At 41.3% G+C, this 19,330-nt stretch overlaps 1 protein-coding gene across 3 annotated transcripts in view; it reads right to left on the reverse strand.

The window, feature by feature from the left end:
- Positions 1-15,754, reverse strand: part of FAM117A (family with sequence similarity 117 member A) — a 31,107-nt gene extending 15,353 nt beyond the window's left edge. The window contains exons 1-2 of one of the 3 annotated variants that reach the window (XM_063300852.1): positions 15,518-15,754; positions 2,001-2,221 (exon numbers count right to left, since the gene is read on the reverse strand). In XM_063300852.1, coding sequence (XP_063156922.1) covers positions 2,001-2,221; positions 15,518-15,623 — 327 coding nt within the window. In that variant the 5' untranslated portion in view covers positions 15,624-15,754. The remainder of the gene's footprint in view (positions 1-2,000; positions 2,222-15,517) is intronic. The other 2 variants (XM_063300850.1, XM_063300851.1) reach the window with 2 other exon arrangements.
- Positions 15,755-19,330: the final 3,576 nt, after the last annotated feature.

A 19,330-nucleotide genomic window follows, 5' to 3' on the forward strand; every position in this document is an offset into this window, starting at 1 on the left:
GGGCAACTTCACAATAAAGAGGTAAGTTTCATTATTTTTAGTTTAAGAACACTGTTAACGCATATATACAGGCCTAGACATGAAACAAATATAATAATTTTGTAACTGCTGGCCTATACTTGAGCTTGAATGTGCAGGGGTTCCCCAAGGCCTGAAAAATATTTCAAGGGTTCCTTCAGGGTCAAAAAGTTGAGAAAATCATATAGCATATTTATCATTTTACAATGATACCTTTTGAGCTGATATGGATAGAGTAAGGACAATTCTCTTGCCTTCATTTGCTGATGCACAATGGTTTTGCAAGTATACCATAATACATTGTAGAATACTGACATGGATTTTGAAAAAATAATTACCACTTACACAACTTAGCACTTGGGGACAGGACACACTGAATAATCAGATGCATAATCCTTGTATCTCTGAGAATCAGCATAAGATGATAGTTGAGTCCAGCTATTAGATATACTTTTGTTGACCATGAATAGACAACCTTTTGGTGACAAGCAACCAATGGATCCCAACAAGCAAACAATTATGTAAAATAAAAGAAACGTTTTATAGTTTTTCTTCCCGGGGCTCTTGGGGGAGTTTTCTTCATTTTAAAATGTATGTTAAACCCGTTTCAGGGCATTCACTACTGTTTTTGTATGTTTCCTATCTCAAAATGCAAGACAGTATACTATCTGTTTTCAGCAACAGACAATGAAAATAGCTGCAAAAAAGGAATCTGGGGATCATAAGCTATCTACCCCTAAATTATATGGACTGAAGACACTTTGGTTTGCTTGCCTACTAATCTAATTATTATACAGATTATTGTGGCACGTTAAAGACTAACAGAATTTACTATGGTATAAACTTTCATGGCCTAAAGTTGATTTGATTTGAGATATAAACAGATAATCAATGTATTGATAAAGCAGGCTCTAGTTCATGACAGGTAAAGGTAAAGTATCCCTTGACATTAAGTCCAGTCGTGTCCGACTCTAGGGGGCGGTGCTCATCTCCGTTTCAAAGCCGAAGAGCCGGCATTTGTCCGTAGACGCTTCCGTGGTCATGTGGCCGGCATGACTAAACAGAACACCGTTACCTGCCCGCCGAAGTGGTACCTATTAATCTACTCACATTTGCATGTTTTTGAACTGCTAGGTTGGCAGGAGCTGGGACTAGCAACGGGAGCTCACCCCGTCACATGGATTCGAACCACCGACCTTCCGATTGGCAAGCTCAGCAGTTTAACCCGCAGTGCCACCGCATAACGTATGCAATAAATCTATTTTTAAAGGTCCCACAAATTCTTGCTTTTGTTGCAATAGACATGGCTGCTGTAAAAGAGGACAGGGTATATGTGATTGAAATTTATTTATTATTTTATTTATTATTCACATTTCTATCACTGCCCATCTCCCCCTAAAATTGGGTAAAGAATGGTAAGTGTTGAGCAAATATCTCCTTTTTCATTTCATATTTTTCATGAAGCATGTCTGTACAATTTTAGCCATGTAGATTACAATGTTTATTTTTCAAGTCAGATAAAAGCTGGGGTTCCTAGGACACCTAAACCGCACCAGAAACCACATTTCTGTAGTTGTGTAACACATACTGCAGAATGGAATACTAGGAACTCTAGCAATGACTAGGGACAATCATCACTAGGAGATGAAGGAAAACATCTCCTAAACTTGGCATTGCATATGTTTGGCTATGTGGAACATAGTCTGACTGGAGACAGAATTGTACAGGATTTGGACGGTACTGGCGGGGTGTATCTAAACAAGGGACAAGTATAAGGGCTAAAGATACAAGGGCAAAAGGTTGATTTTTGAATTTGCAACCCCTCTTCCTTTTTAATTAATATTAGGTATTTTGATTTAAAGGCTGCATTGAAACACATAATGATCACCTCTGATTTTTAAGAAGCCAAATTAGATAGCAAAATTGATAGACAATATTTAGCTCTCTTGATTTCCAACTCCTTCTCTGTTTCTCTTTGATACCTGCTCCCATGTTGTATGATCCTTCTGTGAGTTGAAGCATAGCCCCAGTACCTGGGTAGATTTGTCACTCATATGTGGCAAGAGAACTCCTTCAGCATCCCGAGGCCACTGGCCCATAAGATATGATCCAAGGATGGTATCTAATGATGAAGTGCGCCGTACTCTGGGAGGTCTGTTCCGATAGGCCTTTTCAGCAGGGCCAGCAGCACATGGAACACTAGCTAGACAATAGGAAAGGAAAAAAAGTAAGAATGAATTAATAGGTCGCTAAAAAATGCAAGCACCACTTCTATCAGACTGCTTTCAGCAGCAGCTTATACACTCCTTGTCACATCTACTCTCAATTATTATTCTAGGCTTTGTGGCTTCCTGCATAGCCAGCCACAAATAGCTTTCCATCCCCCACTGTTAGCATATACCACTGCACTTCCCAGAAGTCTACCAATCCCAACTGCACATGTCCTTTTCCCCCAGCATGATGGTGGTATGGATGGAGGAAAAGCACATACAACCCTTCAAATCAAAGTGGTTGCCACACATTTCAGAGACAAGCTTAAAAAATGGTACTTCAGCAATGAACGCTTAAAAAATGGTACTTCAACGAATGACATAGTATCAACTGACTGAGCATTCTTTTTTAAATTGATTTTACTAGCTCTTTGCAGTAATCAAATGTCTTTAACTGAACATAACTTCCAAGCCCTAGATTTCTGAAAGACACAAACAGCTTTTTTTTTTTTTAAAAAAGAATTATATCACAGCCTCTCTGAGAGCCAAACTAACAACTAACAGTGGGGTGAGAAGACAGAGAACAAATAACTTCTTGGCAGCAAGAGCCAGCAGCATTTTTTCCTTTCTCCAGCCTTAGTAAATATGCATTGTATGAAAGTAAATATGAACTGCTACCTTCTCCTTTTAAAATATACATCAACAGCAAGCGGAGATAAAAAACTGAATATGAAGTTTATGTGAAACACTTTACAACTAAGCAATTTAAATAAAGTTTCCTGAGCCCCGCAATCCAAATCCAAGACTCAGAGTGAGAAGCTACCAATAAATTAGCTTACCCAGTGGCCTTGGGCAACTCATGCCTTCTCTCAGTTGAATCTTCCCCAGAGGAGTAAAGATGAAATATGAGACAAGATGTGGTAACACTCAGCCCTTGGGATAGAAATCTAATTGCATCTAAATATATTCATTTCCCAACTGCTTCTCAAGTCAACAAGAATGCAATTTCCTCCCTTATTTTTAGGCTGGGCCTGCCGATTATCTCTCCTCCCCTATTACTGTTTGCAAAGCCTAGTAACTTTAGACATTTTTCTGAAAAAAATTACCATTTCCCTAGTAATATCAGTGCAAGACCATTTTATACATTGTTTGTAGTGCCAAAGGCCACAGCCACCACATTTATCATCAGCAGTCATACACAGCAATTTTTTCCATTTCCCTTTAGAGACATCAACCTTTATGGAAACTAGTGAATTTCTCAGCTCTCTTCCCCGACATGGGATCTCCAGGTGTACAAGGACTACAACTCCCTGCATCCTGAACCAGTGGCTATACCAGCAGGGGTAATAAAAGTTCAAGTACAACACTTCTGGAGGGTACAGGGTTGGGGAAAGCTGAACTAAGATGCAAGTACCTGTAGGGAATGTGGCCATGCCAAACCATTGTTTATAAAAGAGGCAAAGGGAAACTTATGGCTTTCTATAGGTTGCACAACTACTGCTCCCGGCACAATTGACTAAGGAGTTCACCCCTCCCTAAACCATTCAAGCAGAAAACAACCCACTCAGTGCTGAAAATAAAATATGCTACACAATATTGTGGTGCCTACCAGTTTTCTTGTCCTAAGAAGAGAACTGTTTAATCTTCACTGTGCACACCTTTTCTCACGCTGTATCTAAAAACCTTACTGAAAAGAGGCAGCTTTTTGTTTCTTTTTCGGCTTCATTTTGAATCTCCCAAATTACGTGGGAAAATGCTATTGCACTCTCAGCAAGAAGCTGACACCAGTGTGAATGACAAACTGTTTTTAAAAAGTCATTTGGAAAAGCCTCCTGAGTTAACCTCTTCACATTTATTTTATGAATTACATTAGCACTTAAGAAGCATTCATTCCATCAGTAAAGCTGACAACATCCTGCTTTCACCTAACATGGGCCACTGTTAACCCTGTCCTAAGGAGGGGAAAATCTGCACAAAGACATCTACTGATTCTGATAAAGAAGCTGTAAAGCCAAGATTTCCTGGCTCACTGCTCATTCCCAACCATTATGCTCCCAGCGACTGCATTTAAGTAGAGAAAAACGCTAACTAAAGCCCCAGGCAGGGGATTGTTTGCTTTTCATTTACACATAAATTAATATGCACTCATAAGTAAAGTAGGGATCTCCTGGTCTGCTGCCAAAGAGATCTCTGGCAGCTCCTGTTCAGAGCTCCTGACTCATAACAGTTCAGCAGCTATTTAAGGCCTCTCTTGACTGGCTGTTGACTACACATCAGGGTCTATTTGAGGCACATGCACTCAGTTTCAGAAGGGTATGCCTAAACATAAAGCTTGCTTGGAAGCATTCCTTCTTCAGCCTGAAAACTCTCTTTCCCGAGTGTGACACAAAAGGCAGTCTCTCTTCAAACTGAAGAGATCCACAGTCCCCCTTCTCAGTAACCTAAGGCTGACAAGTAAGTCAATGATTGGAACTACTTCTGGCAAAGATATCTGGGAATCAGTGGCTGCACACTGTTAGCAGAGCTGGAAAGATAACAGATCCACAGCTGGTCTGAAGCACTTTCCTGTCCCAGTCAAAGCAACACAACCTAACAATACACCAGAGGCTGCAAAACAATGCCTACTTCAAGAAAAAGATGGCTTGCAAGAGAAGCAGTGGCAGGGTGGAGTGTCCTGTTTACAGGGCTGCTCTATTATCAGTTTAGTCCATTAGGCTGGGACCAGACCAACCCACCTGGCTGCACATTCTGGGATTGGTCCAAGCTCTGTGCGCCAGTTAAGCATCTCCAATCAGGGTTGTGTCGAAAATGTGGGAAGCCAAGGCAGAAAAGCATTCAGACAATAAAACCATTATCATCTCAACTTACCACTCTGGTAGCTGCCTCACATCTGCTTCTCCATATGGGACTTCTTTCTCCATTCCCTTATTTTGTTTTACATGCATGTGGAAATTATTAGCATACGAGAGTGGAAAGTTGTGCCCCATCTCCCTAACTACTTCACTGCATCTGCTCTTAGGAACATTGGCACAAGCTCCTTTCCAGCTTCTGTTACTTCAGGATACAGACAAGGGCCAGAACAGCAGCATTTAGCTGGAATTCAGCAGGCTAATGACATACGTGAAACCCCACAAGACAGCAGCTGGTCCCCTGTTCATTTCTATACTTCACTTCTGCCCTGTTTATCCTGCCAGTACAGCAGATATTTAAGTTTCTCTCCTCCATTTAGTTTTGTCTCCCTGCTGAAAATAAATTCTCTTTGTACAACTGTGTGTTTATTTTTGGCTCAGCATATTGTTTGAACCCAGCTAGGTAGGTAATATTCAATACATCATGGTTAAATCTACCAGGGTTTATGGCACAGAGTGTAAACTCAGTCTTTGGGCCTGTGCATTTATAATCAACTTGTCTGTTTTATGAGCAACACTTCCCTGTCCAACAAGGGGCAGCGGAAAGCATTAAAAAACCGATCCTCTTGCAAATTATTAGGCTTCATAACAAAGCTGATAGAAGAGAGTCAGAGTAATGGAGCACTTGTGCTCAGATAACATCTTGTATAACATGCAAAATATATTAGACACATTGCACTCTAATGAAATATTCTCCATAAAGTCCATTAGTGTCACTCATTCGGAGTGGTAAAAAAACTGCTTAATATTTTTTTCATTTATGCAGTCTTTGCAACTTTTGGATGATCTGACAATGCTGCTTCTGTGGTCTACCTTTATATAATTGTGGCTTGCAATTCTGAAGTGTTACGAATTAACTAAAAGCACGATCATCACAAAGTAAAGGTGCAAATATTGTAGCAACCATAAGTCATAAAGCAGGTCAGCAGTATAAATGGTTTCAGTAAAACTCTATTAAGAAGATCACAACCACTAATACATAAGCAACCACAGTTATTAGCAATCTAAGGGAAACTGCTGCCAAGCATAGAATATGAAAGGGCAAATGGTTCTCCTACATAGTTTCATAATGTATGAAACTGCAAGCCACACTAAAACCCCACTTTTTAGCTATTATGCAGGGTAAAACTGACAGCTACCATGAGAGCTCATGTTTTTAATCCTCTTTTATAGCTCAAACATCAACTGAAGACTTATGACTTATACTTGAAGCCTCAAGAACTTCTATTTTTTTTCTAAGGTACAGCTCTAGAGGCTCCTTCAGCTTCCAGAACCTGTTGCAGCTCCAAGGACAAGTTTGCAGGCTTCTTTTGGAACTGCAACACACTGCAATACAGGAACAGCCCAGAAAGACTGCTAACAGAGTCAGCACAATGTAGTGATTATGATGCTGAACTAGGACCACAGAAACGGAGGTCCAAATCCACAGTCAGCCACGGAAATTCACCCGTTGACCTGGGCCTGTTGCCCTCTCTCAGTCCAACCGACTTCACAGGGAGTTGCTCTGGGGATGAAATTGGAAGATACATTAAGGCTAGAAAAACCTTTAAAAGAAAATTTTGCTTTCACAAAACTTTGAATGAAGCATCCTCTCAAAGATGCTCCACAGTGGTCCTCATTCTTCTGAGACCAAAGCAAAACATCTGTATTGTTCTCCTCTGGGCTGCTTTGGAGCTTCTCTCCGTTCCTTCTGTATGACAGGAAAAGGCTAGGCAGCTCTTAAGAGGGCTGAGGAGAATCCCATAGTGCATGCGGGTGGTAGCTAACCTAGAGTACCCTTGGCACACAGCAAGAGATTTCCCAGGATGGGCAGCAGAAACTCCACAGCGCACAGCGGTGGGGGACTTCAGGCTTGCTGCCTCCCACATGTATGGAAGCCATCAGTATGGAAAATTGTACCATTCACCTCTCCCAAATGCTGGTCAGCTGCCAAACAGTTGAAGAGCCTGAAAGGGAGGAGGTGAACAGTACAAAAGGGCCAAGAGTCTTTTGGGGAGTGCTGCAGGAGAAGGCTGAGAAGATTAGCTGTTGACAAGATCTACAACTGCACTAGGAAAAACATGAGCGGCAGCCAAAGACAGGAAGGGGGCAGGGAACAGAGTGGAAACTCAGAGGTGGATCAGGTTTATTTCAGAACTACCAAGAAATAACATGCCCTTCTACAAGGAGAGGAAGATGCAGCAGCCAGTTAATTGTGAGGAGATTAATACCTTTAAGGGGAAAGTAAAAAGTGAGCCAGATTCTGGATGTGATGAGATTCAGGATTGCTATTCCTATCCCCAAGTCTGGTCTCTTTATTCCAGTGATGTGTGTATCCTATTGCCTACAGCTCTATTACATCTACAAGCACAAGAATAGCCTAGCTCAGCATTTCTCAGCCTTGGCAACTTTAAGATGGGTGGACTTCAACTCCCAGCTGGTTGGGGAATTCTGGGAGTTGAAGTCCACCCATCTTAAAGTTGCCAAGGCTGAGCTGAGCTAGCTTACAGAGGAGAATCATGATTTTTTTTCCGTTAAAGCTTCTTTGCTAATGGCAAGAGAAGAGCTGAAGATCTGTTTACAATATCAGACTATTCCGTTAGCTTCACTCTGCTTCACCTACCCACAGTGATGCAGTGTGGAATTCTGTCCTTCGACATTGAAACATTTTCATGTTGTCAAGACTACACCCAGTCAGCACCATTTATCAGCCCCTCCACCTCCAAAACAAGCCAGCCTGCCTTGTGCCTTCCAAACCAAAGCAAAAGGTTTCACTCTCTCCAAGCACGCAGCACCTAGGCAGCAAGGGAATTATTTGGCAGAGAGTTTCCAACGAAAAATCCCCAGCTATGGATGGATGAGTCATCTCAGTGTTTCACAGCAAGTTCCTGAAGAGCAGACTATCTAAGCTGTAACCAGGGGGTGTGGAAGAAATCCTCCTCTGCCTCGGTTCAACTGCCGCCAATGGCTTGTCCAGTTCTCAATTCTAGAGTGCGTTCATTTCCATAACCTATTTTCTTAAACTTATTGGCAGGCAAGAACCATTGATTTTTGCTTCTTCATATATTGTGAAACGGGCCTTGGAGCTGAAGTCTAAAAGTCGTGTCAGTGGTAACAGTCAACCCAGAGCTTCCATTTTTTGCTCCCGGGAATACAGGATGTCAGTGAAGAAGAAGGGCAACAAACAAAAACAAAAGAACTGCGAAGTTCAATATGCAATAAACAGAGCAAGAATGATCCCCTGGTTGAGACCCCCCACACACCACTATGTGGTGAAAGGACCTCTCCAATACCATCCTTTTCCCTGCAGCCATAGTAGGATCTCTGCTGGAGTAAACAGATCATATGTCTGAACCAGAGAAAGATTGTGGAGATCTCTCCTGTAGTCGGATGGGACTCACTGACATTTGGTTTTTTCCTGCTAAGAATTCTTCCTTCAAACAATCATCTCACCTGGCCAAGCTGCTGGGTGAGACAGTGTGGCAAGGCCTGTATCATCAGCTCAACCGGGACGAGTTATCATTTATTCTGGGAGGGAAAGTGTGTTTTCTCAGCAATTTCTTTTTCAAATTTCTCGACAGAGAAACCTGATAAAGAGACATTCTTAGAAAGAATAAAGGTCTGTCAGCAGCCTTCTCCTACAAGGCATGGCATTTCTGATATGGCACGGCATCCTATTCATGCCTCTGTAGATTGTACCCTTCTTCACTAAAAACCATGAAGTAGCTATAACCAGAAGCAGTCTACTTAGGAATGCTGCCCTTCAGTGCAATTGCACATTCAGTATACCAGACTTAACAGAACCCTTCATAAAACAACACCTAATCACTTCACTGGTCTAGCACGCAGGATCTCAGCTCTGCATTTCAGAAGCCTCAGCAATCCAGATTTAAAGCCTCTGCGCAGGGATTGTACCAGAGGAGAGGCCTTGGTTTTCCTCCCAGGATACCAAATGGTACGTGAAGCATGAAAATAAGCAGCTTGATGTTAAATGTAGGAAAGTTAACAGCACATATTTTTTCCAGTTTGCAGAAAGAATTAAGTGGTATTTTGCATAGCCGCAGCTTTAGTCAATTTAGACAGAACCAGGAGATGTGTTTTTCAACCTAATAGAAGAATAAATTGCTGGTTGAAAATAAAGTCTTCATTAGTAGCTATACCATCATGATGCAATAAAAGTCAAGCATTCATCTTTATAGGTTCCTTAAGCATCACTGTGTGCATGTCTTGCCTTCTCAGAATCAAAACCATCAGCAACATACAATTATCACCAGCACATTCCTATGCATTTATCTTCAATTTGATATCTATAAGGTAAGAAAACAGCCATGCTTTCTGTATAAAAAAGAAAGAAGAATTACACTTTGTGACATGGACTAGATTTGCACAACACATGAAGCTAAAATGTGGTTGCCTAATTGTGAGCAATCAGTGTTCTGTGAACCCAGCAAGTGAAGTTATTTTATAGTTCAGTATGTTATGCAAATTTAGACAACTATGCTAATCTGATAAAACATGGTTACACAACCTATAACATGTTGCTCAGACACAGACATCAACATGCATGTTTGACAGCTGAGTATTTCAGCTTTAACAGAAAGGTGGGACATGTGAAAGTAGTGTCACTGGATAGAACAGCTGGCTCAATACTTTTCCCTAGGCACTGTATGTCAATTTTGCATGTAAATTGGGTTTAACATTTATATCGTATTTCACTAAACCCTCTTATGGAAGAAAAACTCCCCAATTAGAGTGGCAATTTAATAGGCAGGGCTATATTCACCCAGTCAAGCAGAGAGGGCATGCTACGGAGCCCATCAACAAAGGAATTTCATCTAGCGGGGTTCAGGAGGCGAGCCTTCTCTGCAGTGGCGCCTGCCCTTTGGAATATCTTGCCCCCGGAGGTGAGGCGGGCACCTTCGCTCCCAGAAGAATTTAAAAACCTGGTTCTGTCACCTTGCTTGGGATGGGAGGGGCAATAGCTCTTCCTCGGGGTGGTTGGCACCGTAGTGCCTTCCCCACTGAATGAGAGCTTTTTGCCACAAGGGTTGTACATTTATCTATGATATTTTGTATTGCAATCTATGTTTTATGGTTTTAATTTGTTTATTGTGTTGTAAACCACCCAGAGTCCCCCTTTGGGGGAGATGGGCAGTGACAGAAATTTGAAATATAAATAAATATTCCAACCCAAACTAATTCTTTCAACTTTGTCATTTATAACACTTCCTACCACTGAAGTCTGTCTAGTACTATAAGGACCCAAAGCAAACAGGAACAATAGTTCCTTCCTTCTGTGCCATAAGCAGTCAAAGGGAAGGAACCTCCAGCAAGCAAACTGCATTGAAGGCACAAATGTTGTCCCTTGGCATACTGTTATAACTGTCGCACCAAATATTCATCAGCCTTCTAATGTGGAGAGATATCAGCAACATAATACTTAAATCAACCCTTCACCTATAATGAAATGACAGTTGAACGGAAGGATGCTACACAATCTAAGGTAGGATGGGTAGCAATTTTATGATTAAATGGCAGATAAATCATAATAGTGCAAAGCTGTTATAATCTGGCCATAATGTGGCACTCTGTTTTTGATTTCTGCATGGGGGAGAGAAAGAGTGTTGGCAGTGAAAGATGCACTTATCTGGTGATAGGCATCTGGCAAGTGCACAGGATTCAGCTTTCCAGTCGTCTGGAGCCAGCAGCACTTCCCTCCCCCAGCCAGAGGACAGGAGGACTACTTGCATTTGTGAGACTGAAAACAGCACAGTGAGAGTGGGAAAACTTCTCATGTCAGCACTGAGACCATTTTTATCTTTGGTACTTGTAATTCAGCCTTTTGTGCTATTTATGGCAGAAAACAGTACTTAAAAGGGAAAAAAAAGATGGTTTTGGCTAGTGGTAAAGACATGGACAAAGAACTAATTTCCCAGTACAACTAAAACTTTAGCTGATCTCTAGAAACAATACAGGATGAAAATAAACTTAGATTAAAAATATATACAATAATGTGCTTGTTTCTACCTTTGCTTTTCTAATTGGGTAAAGGAAGCAGGGAACTGAGTTAACAGGTAACAATTCTCCTAAAGGAGACTGGGTTTGCAGGAGATTAATGAGTTAGAGTGCTTTGAGCCTGCTTAATAAGCAGAAGAAGAGATGTGGCAGGAAGAGGAGATATGGAGATGTGACAGCACAATCATCACCATTCAGAAATAAAAAGATACAAAGATTCCCTCAAGTCAAATTTGGCACATGGCATGGGCATGTCTATGTAGTATTCTTGGCAACAACACAGACTGGGTTTCATATTGCCTTCTTCTGGGATGCTTTTTCAGCTTCCCAGGCTAGCCTACAACTGATTTCCTGGTGGTCTCCCATCCAAATATTAACTAGGTCCTACCTTACATATTTTTCAAGATCAGCTAAGGTCAGCTAGAAGCTGTCACCTGCAGCCTCAAGCCTCTTGTATTGGAAGAGATTCAAATATTATGCGTTTGTCAAAAGGAACAGAAGCAAACAAACATGTTATTCATAATATGCCTTCCACTGGGGGGTAGTTTCAACACAATAAAAATAGCAAATAAAAACTAAACAGCAGTTAAAATTACACCAAAGCAATACAACCAATATTCACAATATATTTATAGTTACAGTAAAAATATTTACACAATTATAAAATTCTGTAAGGCTTCAAATCAACATACACAATCCCCACTTCACTCTTTCTCTCCTGCATAGCCTTTTTCTGATTGCAAGACACGCCACAGCAAAATAAATTTTGTGTTTTGACAGAACCTATTATAATAGTACCTGCCTTTCTTTAAGACTCAGGTCCCTATCATTCTTTCTTCACCAGATGGCTAGATACCTGCTTCCATTTACTGTAATCTGTGCTGTTGAGTACTTCTGAAAACAGAAACAAAACTTCCTCCCTTTTTTTAAACCCTTCTACATCCTTCTGTGTAGAGGGGTAAAAGGAAGACACCTTGAACTGGTGGAGGGATGGAGAGCCATCCCAGTCAATTGCCAAAGTTGAACTGAAACTAGAATTCAGAAGGCTACATGCCAGAACCTGACCAGAAGATAGGACCATTTCATTGCACATTCAAGCCTGAATGTATGCATGTGCACTAGGAAGGCAGACTGCTTTGCTCTGTGCTTGCTCATTTCACACACAGTGCTGCATGAGACAGCAGAATACATGGATGCTTCCTCTGCAGCCATGGACTATCTTAAGCTTTTAGCAGACTGGGCTGGGGTGGTGGGAGGGGAAGGATGGCACAGCAACTTGTAAGCAGAAGTTGTGGGGACTGCTCACAACACTTCCGTCCCAATTTCTCTGTTTGCCCCAAACTGGAACAAACTGCACAGGCTATTTGCAAATAAATCATGCAAACCCATTCCTGCATGTCTGTGCAAGGTTCTGCTACTCTGCCCATGTACTAAAATGTGTCAATGTCAGACACTAGCAATTATACATTTCTTAGCATTCCATGAGAGACACAAACTCAACTTACAACCTCTAATTCCACTTCTAAAATCACTAGCTGCTTTGCTATTATCTCCCCTTCTTATTCCTTCATTTCTGTTCCACCTAAAATTTAAATAAATTTATACATCTAATGCACTTTTTTTACACTTTCCCAGGCATAGCAACAACTACCTTTCTGCAAATGAATTAATTTGTTAAGAGTACTTACTCGGGTAGTAATTTTTTAGATTTCTGAATAAAACTTAGCTTTAACCAGTGGTACATTAACATAAACACAGGAACTAGGAATTGGATAATGACAGGGGACTAATCTGAATCCAAGCTAGCTTCAATGAATACAGATGGCTCTTATCAGCCTCTTCACTTCAACAGGCAGACTTTAAAGACCTATATTTTCCAACAATAGCATCCTCTCATTAGATCTATGTAGATCTTTGAATTAATCTTCTCCTGCCACCATCACCAAACCTACATACAGAATTTGGAGTAAACACAACAGATATATACTTTAAACCTAGCCCTCACACATTCACAAAGCAAGGGTATATGTTGGAGGAAAGTAATTTCAAAAGGAAACCAGCTGAACATATAATTCCTAACACACACCATTTTTGTGCCTTTAGTAGCTACCTCCCCATCCCTTTACAGTGCATTTCTGCAAGTCTAGGTTCTTATGCACAGACCCACTTAAGTCAAGTTGTTTGGCTCCAGGAATTCTAAGTTATTTTATATTAAAACACTTGGTTTGCCTCACCAGCTATTATTTAAAGTGCAGCAATCTCAAGGGGCGGGGGTGTGTGTGTTAAATTTAAACTCACTCTTCAAGGAGCTTGTAGAAGATAAGCTAGGCCGCTCCTCCTTTGAGAAGGGACTGCAGTCAAGCAAAGGAATAAAGTGAGCACAGAAGTGGTGTCCAGAGCTGAGAAAAGAATTTAGAGGATGAGAACTAGAAGGCTGAGATTCCACAGCCACAACAAATCTTTCACTTTGTTTCTTAACCTCCACTGGTTATCTAGTCATACAACTGTGCAGATACTTTCTAAGGTTTTCTAATTGTTGTTGCAAATATAATTTTTTAAGGCTCCTTTCTTACTTCAGGTATAAAATCACCAGAAAAAAACAATTAACAACATGGTCTTTAGAGGATCATTGGTATTGTACAAGAGCAAAAAGGAAAATATCTCCTCAAACTGAGCTCAATCCCAATTACCACACTTACATGCCCACGTAGTTTACTTGGCAACAATACAGAAATAGTTCACCATTACCTTCTGCAATTTTTTTAAATTTCCCAGTCTAACTCAAAGACTGATTTCCTGATGATCACTTATCTACATATTAAGCTTGCTTAGCATCTTTTCCCCTTAAGCTCAGATAAAGTCAGCTAAATGCTGCCATATTTAATCAACAAGGCCTTAGTAAAACTGGTACCTAGAAGAAAACCACAGCAAATGATGTAATGTATTATTGCAATGAAGTGAATCAGAGCAACTACGATAGGGGAAAAGTGCCAATATGAATATGGCTTATGCCTCACCTGGCAGAATTCTCTTCTGATCTTTGGCTTTACTCCAAATATTTCAGTAAAGTGTTACGCTGTCCTGTCATCGTTAAGCTGTCCCCATAATAGTCAATTACATGGACTTCATTAATTACTGTTGTTTTCCCATTACAAGAAATCTAGCCCCCATCACTTCCATACCCTCTTCCAGAGGTTTGTTCCTCCATTTTATGACACAGTACTGTCCAGTAGCCACAGCCCCACCCCAGAGTTCTTTTACTGATCTCAGCATGGTTTTTCCACATCCACCTTTTGACCAGCCACATAGCTCCATTTGCTCTCAGAAGTTTGCACAAATGTATGAATTCCCACTTGGTCAGCAGCCCCTGTTTTCACAAACAAGGAAAGAAAAGCTCTACAATATGCCCCATATATCTGTAGCATCTCAATCTGTTATATGGGTGTCTTTATTACATGCTTATCCAATGCTATCTTTCCTTTCCATATACACCTTTTCAGGCCATCATTTCTAATCAATATCACTGGTACAGTATAACTAAAGCCTGAAATAGAAACACTCCCTAAAGCTCCCTGTATGCAAGATTTCTGTCTCCATCCTTATTTTAGTTGCTCTTTTCTGTAATTTTTTCAAGCAGCATAGCCACCTTCCTCCAAAAGACACTATACACTGTCCTGCTTAACCATGGACTTATCATGTGCTTACATACACATGATTCCAAATACCCTGTTTTTACCTCCCACCACGGACATTTTCAGTGAGCTTTCCATCATTGCCCAAGACCCCCATCTTGTGTGAATGAATATGGCCAATTCAGGCACCTTCTACAATAGACTGCCCCCCCACCCCTTTTTGATAAAGCTTCTCATACATTATATTGCAATTACTTCATGTACAATCCCATCTACCATTTCTGTGCCCCATTCATGTAATGGGAAAGGTGTATTCAGAGCTCTTTTAAACCCACTGACACCCAGCTGCTCTGTGTCACCTGTAAACTGGGTTTACCTCATTATTCAATCCTAGACTTTTTCCACCAAAGGACTTAACACTCTCCAACAATACTCGGTCCAACAGACTTACCTCACCAATTCTGCCAGTGAAATCCTGGGCCATCCCTTTAACTATACCACTCCCCTCCTAACTCCTCCTCATAACAGATCCCCTCCTGCTCTCATTTCCCCCTGTCAATATGCCAATCTTCTAGTGAACCCCTCCCGCCCCCACGTACTGTACAATTTATTACCTATTTCCGTACAACCTCTCTCCTCGGCATTATGCACATATATGCATGCCTGCACAGGGTCCCCCAATACCCTTCCCTCCTCACTCAGCCACCCACTGCTCCACTGAGCAATACTTGGGCCTAGGACTTGCCCCCGTTACCTGCTCGGCCTCCATCTCCGCTCCGCCGGGACTGCAACTGGAAGGGGAAGGTGGCCTTGAGCGGCTGCAACCCAATTCGACAAGAGGAAGAAGTCCCCGCCGCCATCGTCCGGGCGAGAAAACTAAAGCCGCTTTTCGAGCGGCCGGCCAGCAAGTCCGCAGCCTTCACCCTTAACGTCCCACTCGTACGTGACGACCGACTCGGTCCCAGGACGGCCGCCGAACGGGAGGCATTTTCTACACGCTAGAGGCGTGGCCTCGGCAACCGCCGCCGCTCATTGGCCAACAAAGTTGGACGAGGCGGGATTTAGGCAAAGACTCGAAAGGTCGACTCGCTTGAGTAACTCTATCTTCTCCGCTGCTGGTGCGTTTCCTCTCTTGTAAATGGTGGGGAGCAACCGGAGCCTAGGAGAAAACCTCGGATTTCTTTTTCTTTTGCGGGTTAGTAGTGTTATGTTCCCGTCTCCAATTTGTTTTACGGGTGGGAAACAATCTAGATAGGACTCCTCTCCAGAAAAAGGTTATAGTCCTGCCGGGAGCGCGTACCTTTTCTAATTTTGATTCTTACGTTGTGGTTCATGTTTTATTAAATTGTCCACAATGGATTTGGATACGTCAGTGTTTCTCAACCTTGGCCACTTGAAGATGTGTAGATTGCTGGCTAGGGAATTCTGGAAGTTGAAGTCCACACATCTTCAAGTGGCCAAGGTTGAGAAACACTGGGATAAGTCAATTAAACTTTTTTCTTTTGTTGCATCCGGTGAAACGCTGCAAAAGAAACTTCAAACAGAATTACCCTTACTGAAAGCGTGTTTTTTTTTTTAATGAAGGAACTTTGGGTCGACTCTAGAGATTTGTATCTGGGCCTCCCTAGTTTTAGTCCAGCACTCTTAACTATTACACCAAGGTCACCTTGGCTCTTCTGGTCTAAAGCCGAAATGTTTTCCACTGGAAGGAAACTTCTTTTAGAAATGTTACCAAACAGCCTCAGCAGTGCGTCTAACTTTCTGTACTGCTGTCATGAACTCCCTTCTCTGCTCTGACAGTCAAAGTCTCCCTCCCCCAACTTGCAAAGGGGAAGCAATAGACTGTGTTGGTATTTGCATGGCTATTTGTAAATGTTTGAAGGACAAACCTTAAAAGGGAAAGCACATTTGTTACAGAAGGGGGAAAAAAACCCCGAACCTTGGATACAACATGTGCAGACTGAAGGTACGCAACAATATGATTACTCAAATGGCACTGATGAAAAGACTACAGCTATGTTTGTGCAACAGTACTAAACCACAATACACATCACCATTTCCTTTAAGAGGGTACCCAAATAAAAGGTTGAATCCAGATACAGCTGGAGTCAGAACCAAAACCAAAATTCCTCTGCCGGTTACCAGGTTTCAAGTGTTTTCCAGCACAGAAATAAATAAATCATAGCTCCCCTTCATTGTTATATTTTCTGTTATTAGACCTAGCTCTGAAATCGTGGGAAAAAAAATACATAGCCTTACAGAATTGAGTTCAATGAGTGCTTGAGTTAGAAACAAAGGCATCTAGTTTGGCTGTGAACAAACCTTATGCTGCTGTATGGAAAATACTGAATTATATTTACTTGGAAGAAAAATTAGTTTTTCCCCCAAATAATTCATCTTTAAAATAGAAAGGTCATCTTAGATTTGCTGACAATAGACTAATGAGAGAAAATGCCAGTTTTACCCCCCTCCCATCTCCCACCACCTTCTTTTGGGGAGAGGGTGTTATAAATTTGGGGTTGTCTTCCTTTCAGAAAAAAAATACTGCCCAATCCAATACATATTTGCTCAGGAATTAGTTTCCTCTGAGTTTAAGAGAAATTACTCTCAAATCAGTGAGCAATGGATATTCAATGTAGGCAATTTCATGGGAGCAGTAGCATGTTCACTTTGAGGATGTAGATCAGCAATAGGCAAACATACTTCCCCCAGATAATCTGGAATCAGCCTCCATTATTTATGACCACTGGCAGTGCTATCTGTGGCGAATGGAAACTGCAGTTCAAAACATCTGAAAGGCTCCGGGTTCTCTACCTCTGGATGGAAGCAACATAAGGTGTGGAGACATACAGGAATATGCAATAATATTTCCACTGCCAAGATTAAGTTCCCTTCTTGCACAGATGGAAGACTATGGACCAAAAACGTAAGTGCTGACTTGCAGAATTGTAAAGAATATAGGCAAGCATCCACTATTCATCTGTTACATTTCTGAAAGGGGGCTGCAGAAATCTCAGTGACCACTAGATGGCAGCAGAGAGCTAGTTTTCTTCTCTTTGCTGCCATCTAGTGGTCACTGGACTGTTTGCAGTCCAGATAGGGTAGTTATTACCGTACTCTGAAATATTCTGTTCCTAACAAAGTTCAAACGAAGGGATTCTCTGTGATGGAACATCTATTGGACATTGGGAACAGGGAGGAGAGAGCTCAACCATTACAGAAAAGATTTCTGATACCAGGGGAAGGGGAAAATGTGAGAGAGAGACTCAGAGTAACTCCACCTTAATTGCTCTAGGTATAAGTTGAGTCAGATAATTACTTTGGAAGACTTTCTACTAGCAATAAAGATCTTTCCAGAAATCCAGATGGTTCTTGTTTCCTGAGTTTGCCTGCTTTAAAGAGCTTGACTCTCTGATATAGAACTCAATTCTGGATCATAACCCATGGTCTAAAACAGTGGTTCTTAAATTGTTTGACACAATTACCCCTTTCCTGGTCCTGAATAATGTCATTGCCCCCACAAAAGAATCAGACCCTATTGTTCTACAGAAGTGTCTCAGTAGCAGCAGTCCCAAATTGGATCCTCAATCCACAAACAAACAATTACAAATTGTTCCATTATCTACAGAATATGCCCAAATTATCTTTTGGGGTAATTACCCCCAGTTTAAGAAGCACTGATTTAAGAGATGGGAACTCCTGAACAGTTGGAATATTGGGTTCACACAGTACAGTAATCCAAGGTTTGATTAACCATAGTTTATTCAGTAAATCACAATTGGCTGGATTTGTACATATTATATACAGTACCATAAACCATACTTTAAAAACTATAATGGTTAGTCTCATACTAATGGCTGAGTGCAACATGTGACACTATTGATGAATTAATGCAGCCTTTCTCAACTTTTTGACCCTGGAGGAACCCTTGAAATATTTTTCAGGCCTCGGGGAACCCCTGCACATTCAGGCTCAAATATAGGCCAGAAGTTACAAAATTATTATATTTGTTTCATGTGTTGGCCTGTATATATGCATTAACAGTGTTCTTAAACTAAAAATAAAGAATGAAACTTACCTCTTTAATGTGAAGCTGCCTGAATCTAAAATACTTTAAAAAATAAATCATAATCTCCCAGGGAACCCCTAGTGACCTCTCGTGGAAGCCTAGGGTTCCATGGAACCCTGGTTGAGAAACCCTGGCATAGTGTCTAAATTAGTTACTGAATAGATCCATTTCATGCATTTGCACAATACATTGAATCATAAACTACCAAATGTCTGAGTTTGCACAACAGAAAAAAAAAACCCAACAACAACCAAGGCTAAAGCTAACTAAGGACAGTGTGGCAAATGAAGAGGAGAGGATAATGACTGGTTTGTATAGGTGCAAGACATAGTGCAATGCCTGTATTTTTAGGTAGGACGAAAAGTGGATTGGACACTCAAGGCAGAGGGGCCCAGAATTTCTGAAGTTCAGCATATGAATACAAAGTTACACACCCTTGATCTTATCCAAAGGGCTGAGAAGCAATATGAATACTGAGCTGGAATTTCCTTGTCTTGC

The sequence above is a fragment of the Candoia aspera genome, chromosome 4, assembly GCF_035149785.1.
Source record: "Candoia aspera isolate rCanAsp1 chromosome 4, rCanAsp1.hap2, whole genome shotgun sequence".
NCBI lineage: Eukaryota > Metazoa > Chordata > Lepidosauria > Squamata > Boidae > Candoia > Candoia aspera.